Source organism: Hordeum vulgare, chromosome 7H (genome assembly GCF_904849725.1).
Source record: "Hordeum vulgare subsp. vulgare chromosome 7H, MorexV3_pseudomolecules_assembly, whole genome shotgun sequence".
Classification (NCBI taxonomy): domain Eukaryota; kingdom Viridiplantae; phylum Streptophyta; class Magnoliopsida; order Poales; family Poaceae; genus Hordeum; species Hordeum vulgare.
The window spans coordinates 10168101-10181004 of record NC_058524.1 but is presented as its reverse complement, the minus strand read 5'-3'; the positions used below and the strand labels follow the sequence as shown (position 1 = coordinate 10181004).

Genomic DNA, 12904 nt, shown 5'->3' with positions numbered 1-12904 from the left:
TTACTGGACAATTCTATCCTATTAAGAGCAAATACAATAAGGTACAGTCAGCAGGCTGTAAGGATTAAAATACTATATTTTTGCTAAGTTGGATGAGAGAGAAGAGGAGAGAGAAGGGAAGCAGGCTCTTCGTGAAGAGTCAGCTCTAGCACGTGCTTCAAGGTACTTTGTGAGAATGAAGGATGGGTCATATATGATAAAAATAGTACTCTTTTATATCTAACTATTGTACTCCCTCCGTTCCTAAATATAAGACCTTTTAGAGATTTCACTATAAACTACATACGGATGTATATAGACATATTTTAGAGTGTACATTCACTCAATTTGCTTTGTATGTAGTCTCTTAGTGAAATCTTTAAAAGGTCTTATATTTTGAAACGGAGGAAGTATAAGCTAGCTATAAAGTGGACTATAAGACTGCTTATAGCAAAGAGTTGGCTATACTATTAACCATGCTCTAATTGGGCTCGAGTTTCTTCAAGGCCCAAACGTCCCATCTCCCTCCTCCGGCTCTGCTCGGACGCGTCGGTGGATGGACGACGGCCGCCGCCGCCGGTTGGGAGGGAGCGCTACGCCGGCGACCATGTCCCGGACCACCGCGCTGGAAGGACATAAGATCTCGGCCTCCATCGCTGGAAGCGGAAACCTCGCCGCCGGCACCCGTCGCAAGGTCCGCACGGCTCAATCTTGCCCTCATTCCCCTCCTCTTCCTATTACTTCGCGTGGTGGATCCAATCCTGGGTAGCAGGTTTTGAAGGAAGAACTCGAATGGAAATCAGACATCTCATTCTCGGATCAATTTCACTTCGTTGGTTTGCTGCTTGAGAACGGAAGCCAAACATTTGTGCTAGCTATGCAATAAAATTGCGCTATCAGAAACTGAAGCAGAACAGCTGTTTTGTTAAATTGTTACGGTTCTTATTGTTTTTACCATCATCCTTTCCTTTAGCCACACAAATCATGTCCCTTTAGCCATTTCTGCTGGTATGTTCAGTATGCTCTTTTGGCCACAGAAATCATATTATTAAGATGGCCTTGCTCACAGCCTGAGCTCAGTCAATCAGCTAAAAAACGGGTCACCAATTTCAGCTAAATTTTCTTATATAAATTGAAACTGGTCTTGTTGGGTTCATATGTACTGTATTAGACATCATTGGCATTCACATACCAACCAGTACCAAGTATAAGTCGAACATATATCAGCTCTTTATTGTCCCATAAAGCGGCAAGACAAACCTTCCAGTAATCATAACAAAAAATAAAAAAGCTCAGCAGTCACAGCAATTTTCTTGGCTGTTGAAGGAAGGATGTTACTGTTATTATTTCAGAAACGACACCAAGGCCGTTTCTATTATTCAACGGTAACATCCGAGAAACACGACAAGCACCAGCCAACTGGGCGGCACACACCACATTTTCCTCTGTCTCGACTCACTGACTCACTCCCACTACAAAATCAAACTAGCACACCAACTCGATCTTAAATCTTAAAAAGAGCAGAGCCTAGGAAGCAAACCAAGGCATTCTCAAATCTCAATCTTTGCAGAAATCCAGGTAACCCTTCTTCCAGCCAGGAGGTGGCCAGATCACTTGCTCGAGGACTCTCCCTCGACAGCCAATGGAACGGTGCTGGCCATGGTGCGGTACTTGAGGGCGTACAGCATCTCAAGGTAGCGGCGGGTCTCGCGCCTCTCGAGGTTGGAGACGTACTTCCAGAACCCGTACACACCGGTGAGGGTCATCAGCCTCTCGGAGTAAAGCTTCCAGGTGTATCTGAATAAGACATGTAAAATGACTGTTAGTCGCAGGAACCTAGTTATTATCAGAACTAACATCTATTGGATTTTCAGCTGCATACTTCTCCTCAATACGCTGAAGCCCTCCCTGTGAGATCTTGGTCCAGTGGCTGGGGTCGACCTCGCACTTCTCAAAGAACTCGACAAGCAGAGCGGAGGCCTTGTCGCCCTGGTAAGGGTCAATGTGGTAGCCGGACACACCGTTCACGATGATCTCAGCAGGACCACCATATGCAGTTGCAAAGGTAGGAAGACCGCAGGTCATGGCCTCGATGACAGTAAGCCCGAAAGCCTCATAGAAAGCAGGCTGCACGCAGAAGAGATATGCATGTGAGGACACAATTTGGTACAAGGTGAGGAACTGAGGATGTGGTTTATGCAACAAAGTAGTTACCTGCACAAAGGCACCCTTGGTGTCGCAGATGTAACGGTAGAGCTCAGCATTACGGACACGGTTCATCTGGGCGGAGATCCAGCGGACATGGCCATTCAGGTTGTACTGCTCAATAAGGTCGAACATCTTCTTGAACTCAGCCTGCTCCTCCTTGTCCTTTGATGGATTGCCATGGTCACCACAGACAACCACAAGGTTAACAAGCTCCTGCAAGCGAGGGTTCTTGCCATACAGCTCAACCAGACCAGTCAAGTTCTTGACACGGTCCAAACGAGCCATGGAGAAGATGATTGGCTTGTTCCTGTCCTTGAGCACATACCTGCAGAACGTATTCTAGTCAGATGAACAGCAATATATAATGCATCAGACCGATGCAGCTCAGGTGGTAAGAAACAATTCTCTAGTTCTCACTTGTGCTCATTGTTGTCGACATTACTGTAGAGCAGCTCCTCAATCTCTGGGTGGAGGGAGGTGAGCCTCCTCTGTGACTCGGAGTATGGGAAGTAGATGGACATGTCCGCACCAGGTGAGACTATGTTAAACTTGGGGTCGAAAACATCGATACCATGGACAACACGGTACATTCCAGGCATTGTGAATGCCATGTGAGACTCGTACTGACCGACGGTGTCCTTGCTGAAAAGGCAGAATTGGCATTAGGCCATGCAAAGATAACTGCATTCTACAACAAACAAATGGATATGATCAGTGAAAGTTTAGCTGTGAAGAAATATTACTTTCCAGCAATCTCTTGGAAGGTGCTTGTGATGATGAAGTCGGCATGGTTCATGGCAATCAGGTCCGTAGTGAACTGGCATGAGAAGTGGTAGTGGTCCTCAAACTTCTTCCAGTAGAGGTCAGAGTTGGGGTACTTGGTTTTCTCAAGCGCGTGCGCAATGGTACACTGCATGCCAACGATCATGGTAACATCAGCAAAGATCAATATGTGGTAAATAAGCTTCCAACAACAGAAAGGCATCTTTTGAATCCATACATGAGTAACACCCATCTTGTGCGCAAGCAGGCAAGCAACAAGGTTTCCATCGCTGTAGTTTCCGATGATGAGATCGGGATTGGCCTGGAGCTCTCCAGAAATCTCATGTGCCACATCCTGGTAGAAATGGGACAGAGTTAGCAAGATATATTCGTGAATAATGACAAAGGTATTGATGGTGTCGTTAGGTATCTACTTCAGTGAAAGTCTCCAGGTACGGCCAGACTTCAAAACGAGAGATCCACTTGCGAACAATTCCACTTTCAGTTCTGAATGGCACACGGAGGATGTGGGTGTGCTCAGTGCCGAGGACCTTCTCAAGACGCTGACCACAGGTCGTGCCGGTTGCATCAGGGAGAAGCCTGGTAACCTATGCAGGGCCAAAAAAAAAGAGGTTCAGTATCATATGACAAGTTTTAATTGTCGTACGAGATGTCACACTTACAATAAGGATCCGTGGTGTGATGTCGAGGCCTTGCTGCTTGATCCTCAGCAGCATCTCATTCTCCATTGCACGCACTTGGTCCAAAATGTAGACAACCTTTGGGAAATCACAGCACAAAGTTTAATGAGAAAAAGTTTACTTGTGTGATCATGTATCTGTGCCAAAACTATGCAACGATGTGTTACCTGGCCTCCAGTGTCAGGATACCCCAAGACATTGGCTTGGGCAAAGTAACCGTGTGGCGACAGGATGACAACGTTGAACACCATCGGGATTGTGCCAAGGAACTTCTCGAGCGTGGATGGGTCGGGAGCCTCGAGAAGGTCGAGGAGAAGGTGAAGGGTCTCCTGCGCACGCTTGGCGCAGTCACCCCAACCCTTCTCCAGACCAAGTTCTTGGAACCTGCATTTGCCCAATCAAAAGAATCGTTAAAAACATTACAGTGGTTCCTTGTCAGGAACATACTCCAAACCCCAGGGCTGGTTATTTATGATGTACAACACAATAGTCAGTACTCAGTACCTGTGGTGGAAGTCCGAGTATGGGGTGTCTGCCGGGAGCCCAGACAGATGCTCCTCGGCCTTCCTCAGAGCTCCCTGGAGAGCACTGAGGCTGCGGATCCTGTCATTCAGCATCATTGTCTGAAGGAAACAGAGTACAGGTTTACATGCATCTTTTTTTCTTCCGATTCTCAAAGTTGTAAAAAAAAGGATACAGATTGAAAGATTGGGTTACCATGCCCTTGTAATTGTGCGCGCGGAGGAAGTTGAGCAGGGGGTTCATGCTTTCCTTGTCATGGAAGAGCTTCGACGACAGGTGCCTGTTGAGGAACTGCACGCCGTTGCCGATGGACTTGGACAGGGAAGGGCGAGGGAAGGAGGCGTTGAATGGCTCAAAGTCCAGTTCAAGCACAAAGTCCTTGTTGCTGTCAAATCATAAAAATATTGTCACGCAACAGTTGATAACATCAACAGAGTAAGTGAACGAAATCATCAGTTCCTTATCTCAATTCTCTGTTACTGAATTTTGCTCTCCTTTTTTACCTTCCTTCCACAAGCTGTTCCTTGAACTGCAGGTACTCAGGGACAGTCAACTCCTCGACGGCGAGCTCGCTCACGTTGACCCTCACATACTCCCAGACACCAGGCCTTGGACGGATGGCAAGCGCGACCCATGGCGAGATGACGATCGCCTCCTGTATCATGTATAGAAATGCACCGATTACAGCAATGGTAAAAGTGAAAAGGGATGCTCAGGTCCACTGAGATAACAAGTCAGAGGCCAACCTGCGCTGCCCTGAGCACATCCTCAAAGGCGCCATCCTTGAGCTTCTCGCGCTCTGCCTCGGGGATGGCCGCGTTGTACTCAGCGATGATCTGGTGGGACTGCAGCATTCCATTTCCAAGGTTGACCAACCTGCACAAAGCATGGTCATATGCCCCCATAAGATACACCATATATCATTCAGAATTATCGCATAGGGTAAGATCCACCAAATATATTCGCAATTCAGAGAAGAATTTGGAATTCCATTCAAAATATTACAGTGCTGGTTTTGACGGTTCATTTACTAAACTTGACAAAATTATATGGGATTCAGTTCGGTCAGTCAGATCGATGTTGTGCCACATAGATCCTGTGAGATCCAGGCATCGGCAGACCGATTAGTAGATCATATTCAGAAAGTCTTGATTAGCACTAGGACAAGTGCAGGGTACATTCATTCTCCGCAGCTGCACCAGCGCACGTGCAGTCAGATCTGGCAGCTACCAACAGAGTTACAGAACCCCAGCAGCACGAGGTGTGCCATCAGTGTTCAGTACTAGGTTTCGACAGAAACTTGTTTAAACATTTGATTTTTGGGCCAGGTTTCTTGAGCGGGAATGAAGTTGCAGGCTAGGCCAGATCTAGTCAATTGGAGTATATAACACTTCTCTACTGGCCACCAGCAGGAAGATTTACATGCTGGCATAAGAAATAAAAGTTAGTGACACTGCAATGGGAAACAAGGGTTGGACGACCTGGTGAAGACGGCGACGAGCTCGTTGGGGTGCGCGGAGAGGGAGTCGCCGATGCGCTCCCTAACGCTGTGGAGGCGGCTGAGGACGCGGTCGCCGGCGGCTTCCCCCATCGCTCAAGCTATCCTGCAGAACAGAACAAGATTATGGGTTGCGGGTTCTTGAGTTCAGTTGAGATCCAAGAGATGAACAGGAGGAACCGAACAGAGTTTCCAGACGACCAGAGAGTAGAAACATCTGACGGTCGCAAAACAGAGGATCGAGAGGCATACATACATACAAGGATCAAAATGCGGACGAAGGTTTCAGACAGAGGGCCAGGACGGATTCCGAAGTGTCGTCCGGCGAGAATATCCAGACGACCAGAGAGTAGCCGCCGGTGGGTTTGCATGAGCAGCAGCGGCCGTGGTCCGTCCGTTGGAACCACTCGGAAGCTGGCGAGGAGGAGGAAGAGTGAGGCGTGCGAGCAGCTTGTAAAAGCATGAGACCGGCGTGGGGTTTCGGGATGGGATTCGTTTCTTGCAGGCCATGCCAAGGTGGCTGTTACGAGGGCTGGCTAATGGTGGTGACCAGGCCTTGTAAAAAGATGAATTTAACAAGAAAGGAGAACCAACCGACAGCGCGAGTTCCGACGTGGACTGTGGCACAGACTTGTCGGCGGGAAGGGGGGAGGATCCATGAGTGAGTCAATATCGCCAGATCTTACAACATCCATGCACCCACTTGGTGGCTTGGAACCTTAAACCCGTAGAAGAGAATGATGTGAACTTGGCAGCCAGGACCCCAGATCCGGCCGGAAGACCACATCTCCGCAAGTGGATGCTGACATGCTGGTGGCTAGTTCAGCAAACCAGCCTAGTAGTACCAATTTTAACAGCAAAAACAGAGGTAGCTGCACCGACGACGAGGAAAGCAAAAGAAAGAAAGAAGGAACTCCATTGCCATGAGGACGACCGCACGTTGCTCTTCTTCTCCGAGAGGAGAAGCCCGAGAAACTGTAGAGCTCAAGCGGAGAGAGGTGGGCGACGACGACGGGGAAGGGGGAGGATCCATGAGTGAGTATCCTTCCTACCTACCAGATCTAAGGTGCATGCATCATCCACTTGGTGCTGAAACCTTAAACCCAGAGAAGAGAATGATGGGAGCCCCCAGATCCGGATGCCTGCCACCCACCACATCTACGCAAGCGGGTGCCGATTGCTATCTGTCTCCTAGCTAGTGCATGATGAAGCCGGCTTGTTTTTTCATGACAGGAGGAACAGAGGATGCTGCGCCGACGACGCTGAAAGCAGAGCACCCAGAAGAAAGAAAGAACTCCATTGGCATGGGGAGGAGCTCACCTTGCTCTGCTTCTCCGCAAGGAGAACGAACCCCGGGAAACCGGTTGGGTGAAAGGTATGCTGCAGATAGGGACGACGAGGGGTGAATGCAGCGCTCTGCCCAGGGCAAGGCAGGGTATTTGTGCTGCACGGGAGAGGTGGCTGGTGGCACGTCCCGTCAATCCTCCTTCTTTCACTGCCACCTCCTTCACTGTGCAAATTTTCCTTTGCTTGCGAAACAATTCAGTGTAAATGCTCAGCCATTTCGATTTGCACTTATGGTACGAGACACTGGAATGGAGGCACGAAAGGCTACGTGTTTCCACATTCCAGCGTTTTAATTCGGGAAGGTTTGGGGAGCAAGACATGGACCAAGTGGACATCGCGGCAGTTATATATTTTGAAATTTGTTTCGAAGATCCTTCCAGCTCCATGCGCTTGAGCACCTTATTATTATTATTTTCAGAATAGCGTCCTATGCTTTGAGGGCGTTCCTGTTTCTATCAAGAGTAATGGACTAGGTGCTTATACAGTACAAAAGAACAAACTAGATTAAGCAAACTTGGCTGATGTTAGGGCAGTCAAGAAAGCTGCATGAGTGAATGTGTAACCCACGGGAAGGGAGCTAATCCAACTAATCATGCTTGCACAATGGAAAGAGACACCACAGTTTTCGACAAATCAGGCTTAATAGCCGGTTTTGCATCTCCAGTCCACCATAGTTCAAAGTTTTTGACTTGATATTGTTGCTTGTATTTCTTCTCAATTTATTTCAGGCCTTCCATAATGTGCATTAAATGGAAAAAAAATGTTTCCGTCAACTACAAAGGCGATGGCGTATATGATGACTTCCTCAATTTCAAAATAATGCGTCGATTCAGTCTTTCAAAAGTTACGCATAGAGGTAGGACGTGCATGTGTGCCTATGTTTATAGGGGTTAGTATATATGTGTATATATAAACGTATGTGTTTGTAGTGTGTTAGAAACAGCCGAATTTTTCCTCCAAAAATTGAAACAACCGATTTTGTGATAACACACGACTAAGATCAACTCCAGCCGTTCGGCGCATAAAATAGCGACACCTGGGCCACATCGGCGAAAAAATCGGCGCGTGGAAGCTCCGGTTCCCCAAACTTCGTTTTTATAAACCAATCTCGGTCAAAATTCGACCAAACACGACATAAATTTGAAAGAAATTCATACTCATTGATATTTGCATAAACTAAACTAAAAACATAATTTAAAACAACAACAACTACTACTACTACGCTGCCTTCTACATGCCGAGAAGCCGGTAGAAGTTGGTGTAGTTGTCGCATCAACCTGCACTCCGCCGCCGTCGTCGTCATCGTCGTCCTGCACTACGCTGTCCGTGAGGAATCAATGGAAGAGCAGCCTTGGCATTGTGCAAGCATCACAGTGTATGTAGGGGAGCCTGTAGGTACGTACATACGTAGACCACGTAGGTCGTTGCACACCAACCAGCCAGGGAGCAACTTTTTTGCTTTCCGTGCACGATGGGGACGGGGCTCCTGTCAAAGGACGGGAAATCATCGGGATGGATGATGAGAGAGATGCTTGGGAGATCCATCCATCGGGTTTCGCTTGGGTTGGAAGCAAGGTGCCTCAACTTTCTTCAGGTGGATCGTCCCTTCGTACCCTACCCACACAACCCAACCGAAATTCCCACCAAAACTTGTTCCTTCTTATCCACACTCTCTACCCCCCTAGCCTCACTGCTTGGGCGCTTGGCGGTTTATGTTCAAAATTTTGCAAACTTTTACTCCCTTCGTTTTTAAATATAAGTCTTTTAAAAGGTTTTACTAAGGGGACTACATATAGATGTATATAGACATACTTTAAAGTATAGATTCACTCATTTTGTTTCATATGTAGTTCTTTATTAAATCTATAAAAAGACTTACATTTAGGAACGGAGGGAGTACATGTAGGATCTCATGGGTCCGATTCAGTGAAGCAAAATGCGTCAGTTTTTTCTTTTAAGATAGCATCTTGGCCTCTATATCAGTTGATGCAAACATCACTGCATGGATTATCGCACAGTTTGCAGGATTCAAGCGTGAGAAGGTGTGGTTTTTTAGTTTCTACTGTGACGGCTCCATAATGATTGTTGAACATATAGTTTGCATTTATATGTGTATGGTCCGGCCTATCTCCTAGGCTTTGTATAATCGAGGTTGAAGCTCATATTATACTTTATATATGTGTACATGCATCCAATTAATTCACCGTGTGTTGCATTGCCAACATCTCTTTCTACATGGTATCATACGTAACATTCCCACCCTAACCCTACAACCACCACCGCCGCCGCAGCGTGCCTCTCCTCAGCCGCCTCCGCAGACCACCACCCCACGCCGCCGCCGCGTCCTTCCTCCCTACCGCCGCTGCCGCCGCGTGTCCACATCGCTTCCGCACGACCACTCCAACCCGCAGCCGCCTAATTTTACATGGCATCAAATATTTTTATGGTGTCTATATATTTTCTTACGGTATCTTTATACATATGAAATAAGATAAAATTTATAAAACATAAAATTATGGTGCATTGATATGAAAATAGAGGGGGTGAAGAATAACTATTCCTCACCCAGGGTGACGAATAGTCAATCCCTATATATATATATAATCGAAGAGTATGTATGCGTAGTATGTACTGTATAATAATGTTTAGGTAGCATATATACTATTTTTTTGGTATTATGTATCATATTTTGTGTTATGTTCTTTTTACGTATAAAAATATATGTATTTCACAAATATAATAAAAACTATAAGCTAACTTGTAATTTTTTCATGTAACTCATTTTGAAAAATCTTATATATAATATATAAACATAATAAAAATTATAAATTAATATATATATATATATATATATATATATATATATATATATATATATATATATATATATATATATATATATATATATATATATATATATATATATACCACCACATGATAGTACATGGAACATGTGGGGTAACTACCCCTGGATGGTAGGATATATTTCCTACGACCCGGTGTAGTTACGCCCACGTCTCATATACTACCTTGTGGTAGTATATATAAAAAAAATTAAGGGAGCCCATAGTTTTTATTAAATTTATGAAATACGTACATATTTGTACGTAAAAAAGTGTATGCTTAAAATATGATACATACTACCTAAAAAGTAATATATTACCTAAACTTTGTTATATACTACATACTACGCGTGCATATATTCCGATATGGTAGATACTACCTAAAACATACAAAACAAAATTGAAGGTAACTACACCTTGTCGTACGAAACATTTGTCATACACACACACACACACGCTCGTGGGCGCCGTTCTTATTTTGAAGACGTTATTGTGGTGTCCCTCTTCGTGTCCGGACTCCGGATGAAAACCTTTGCCCATTGTGGGCTCGATGGCGGCGACACTTTGCGCCGACATTTTTCCTGAGGGCGTTGTCGTGGAGCTTAGGTGTGTAGGATGTAGCGTGGCATTGTATTAGGGTCCTCCTGTGTTTTATTTCGATAGTTTATTGTGGGATCGACTTTGTAAGAGGGTTATCTTTTCAACCTGTATCATTTGGTCATATACTCTGTTTAATAATTGTTTTATCTATAAAAACGGAACGAAAGCCTGTTTTAAGAGAGTCATTCGTCGTTGGCGGCAGGTCGCTTGCGTTAAAAGTATCCTGCTGGCTGGTCCGATTTTAGGAAGAGTATTATAGTATAGTACCATGATAAATGCAGCATTCAGATCGGTGCTTATTTGACGGAATTAAAAAAGAAAAAACTGTGCATGGTAGGTAGGATTCATACTCCGGTGGCTTAATTAGTTAACCCTTCAGACAACTAGCCAACTCTTCCACTCTTTGTTGTTAATTGGTTGGATTGAAGAAAGTCCAGCTATTTGAGTGATTGATCTCAAAAAAAAAAAAAAAGCATCTCATTCTTGGTTGTTAATTATTGGGAGAACATAAAAAACATCTATAACGTATTTTTTGTCCTAAAAAATAGCTTTGTGTTTGCAAGTTAAGCTGGTAGTCGGCTGGTTCGTTGAGCCACGCCTCGTGTCACCGTGCGGTACTCTGCAATTTGTTTGGTTGAATTACATTTTGTCACTACTGAAACTTGGTTTTTTTTTGCGAGGGAAAACTTGGTTCTCTTTAATCAAAGGAGACAACTGGGAATCGCATGGGCGCAACAACTTAGGAAAGCCAGACACGATTGGATGCTCTAACATGTCACCCGAGTGATGAAATATATGGCTACTCGAGTGATGAATTTTGTGCAGAGAGGCTATCCAGAGTGAACTGCACTGACTTGATAACGTAGCCTCGCGTCGTGTTTGCCCGGAAGGGAAAAAAGTCACCTTGAGGCAGGGACATACTAGCTTCATTGTTTTCCTAAGAACCATGCTTCTATAGGTGCCCCTAACTCAAATTCCCAATACATCTCATCCCTTGTGATTGTCCGTGCTATTCACTCTCCTTATCATTGTTGCTCTCCCCTCGCACTTTGACATTCTCTTCTCTAGCAACTAAATCTGATCCTCCTACATAGGGGAAGATGCTAGTTATTTTATAGGATGCCGCTAGTGTCCAATGTTATGTGTGGCCTTGATATCATCATTGGGTCACCAAACATCACATGCCAACTGTCATGGTCTTTTAGTTCCACAACAAATAGTTTAGCTGTTGGCATTTGCAGTACTCATAGCATATCTAAACATTAGAAGCCATAAAATGGGATGCAGCTAGCAAACCACATGTATATACTTCTCACTAAAAAAAATCCAATCCAGTTTAGTTAAGTTTTTCTATATGCGGTTTAATTACCTTTTTGGCAGAACAATTCAGTTATCTTGATTTTCAAGATTTATCTACATCAAAAGGGACTGAGATTTTTTATGCTTTATCACACTCCATTTTTTTCTCTTTTAAGAAATGTTATACTCATACATTATTGAATGATTAAAACGCCACGGTTGTCCTCGGTTTTATGCGTATGCACGCCAAGACACTACACCTAGTATATAAGGATGCCGATATTCACCACACGTGCGGCAGGAGGAGAAGCGTACTGGACGACTCGTTCGGTACGAGGGGATCGATCAGCCGCACGAATCCGTTTGGAAGGGGGAACCCACAGCCCGCACACCTCCATCACACCAGGCCCTTTTCCCCGTGAAAATAAAAAAAAGGAATAAAAAGGCCGCTGATAACGAATTAAATGAAAAGGTCCAGATTTTGATTTTTTTTATGACAAATAGAAGCCCGGTTTTTGCTCAACTCCTAAAAAATGTCATCAGCTTTAAAAAGGAGAAACAAATGAAATATCCAGAAAAATTGCCATTCGAGTTTGACCAAACTATTTTCCATTATATTGTTTTTTTCTCCAATGGCAAGTTTAGTAAGCACATATTTGATTCCTCAGTGAAGCATGCCAAATCTTCAATGACAAAAAAAAATTCAATACTACATGTGAAAAAAACACAAAAAGTTGGAAATTCTTGTGAAAACACTCAAAAAAAACAGAAATTTTTGCTAGGAGAATGTTTTTAATTAAATTGCCATGAAATTTTAAGTAAAATTGCCATATTTTGAATGAGAAATTGGCCGTTTGTGAGGAAAATATAAAAAGTTTAAAATCAATTATGAGCAAGAAAATTTGCCATGGCAGATTCGTATCAAGAATTGTCGTGTTTTGTATGATGAATTTACTGGGTGTGAAAAACACAAAATTTGGCATTAATTATGAACAAGAAACTTGGCATGGCAGATTTGTATGATGAATTTGCCCTGTGTGAAAAAAAACAATTGAAAATCAAGTATGAACATTAAAAATTTCCATGCAGATTCGTATCGAAACTTGCCATGGTAGATTCTTATCAAGACTTGGCACGGTGAAAAT

The 12904-nt window shown here is 44.2% G+C and overlaps 1 protein-coding gene across 1 annotated transcript; it reads right to left on the bottom strand.

Moving 5' to 3' along the window:
• Nucleotides 1–1299: 1299 nt before the first annotated feature.
• LOC123408227 (sucrose synthase 1) lies at nucleotides 1300–7097 on the bottom strand. The gene is made up of 15 exons (XM_045101384.1): nucleotides 6991–7097; nucleotides 5654–5776; nucleotides 4919–5048; nucleotides 4676–4827; nucleotides 4368–4557; nucleotides 4155–4273; nucleotides 3818–4034; nucleotides 3633–3728; nucleotides 3384–3557; nucleotides 3188–3304; nucleotides 2931–3097; nucleotides 2605–2829; nucleotides 2194–2512; nucleotides 1862–2106; nucleotides 1300–1776 (listed from the first exon to the last, which is right to left on the bottom strand). Exons 2-15 carry the CDS (start codon nucleotides 5761–5763, stop codon nucleotides 1590–1592), a joined length of 2448 nt encoding a protein of 815 aa, XP_044957319.1. The 5' UTR covers nucleotides 5764–5776; nucleotides 6991–7097; the 3' UTR covers nucleotides 1300–1589.
• Nucleotides 7098–12904: the final 5807 nt, after the last annotated feature.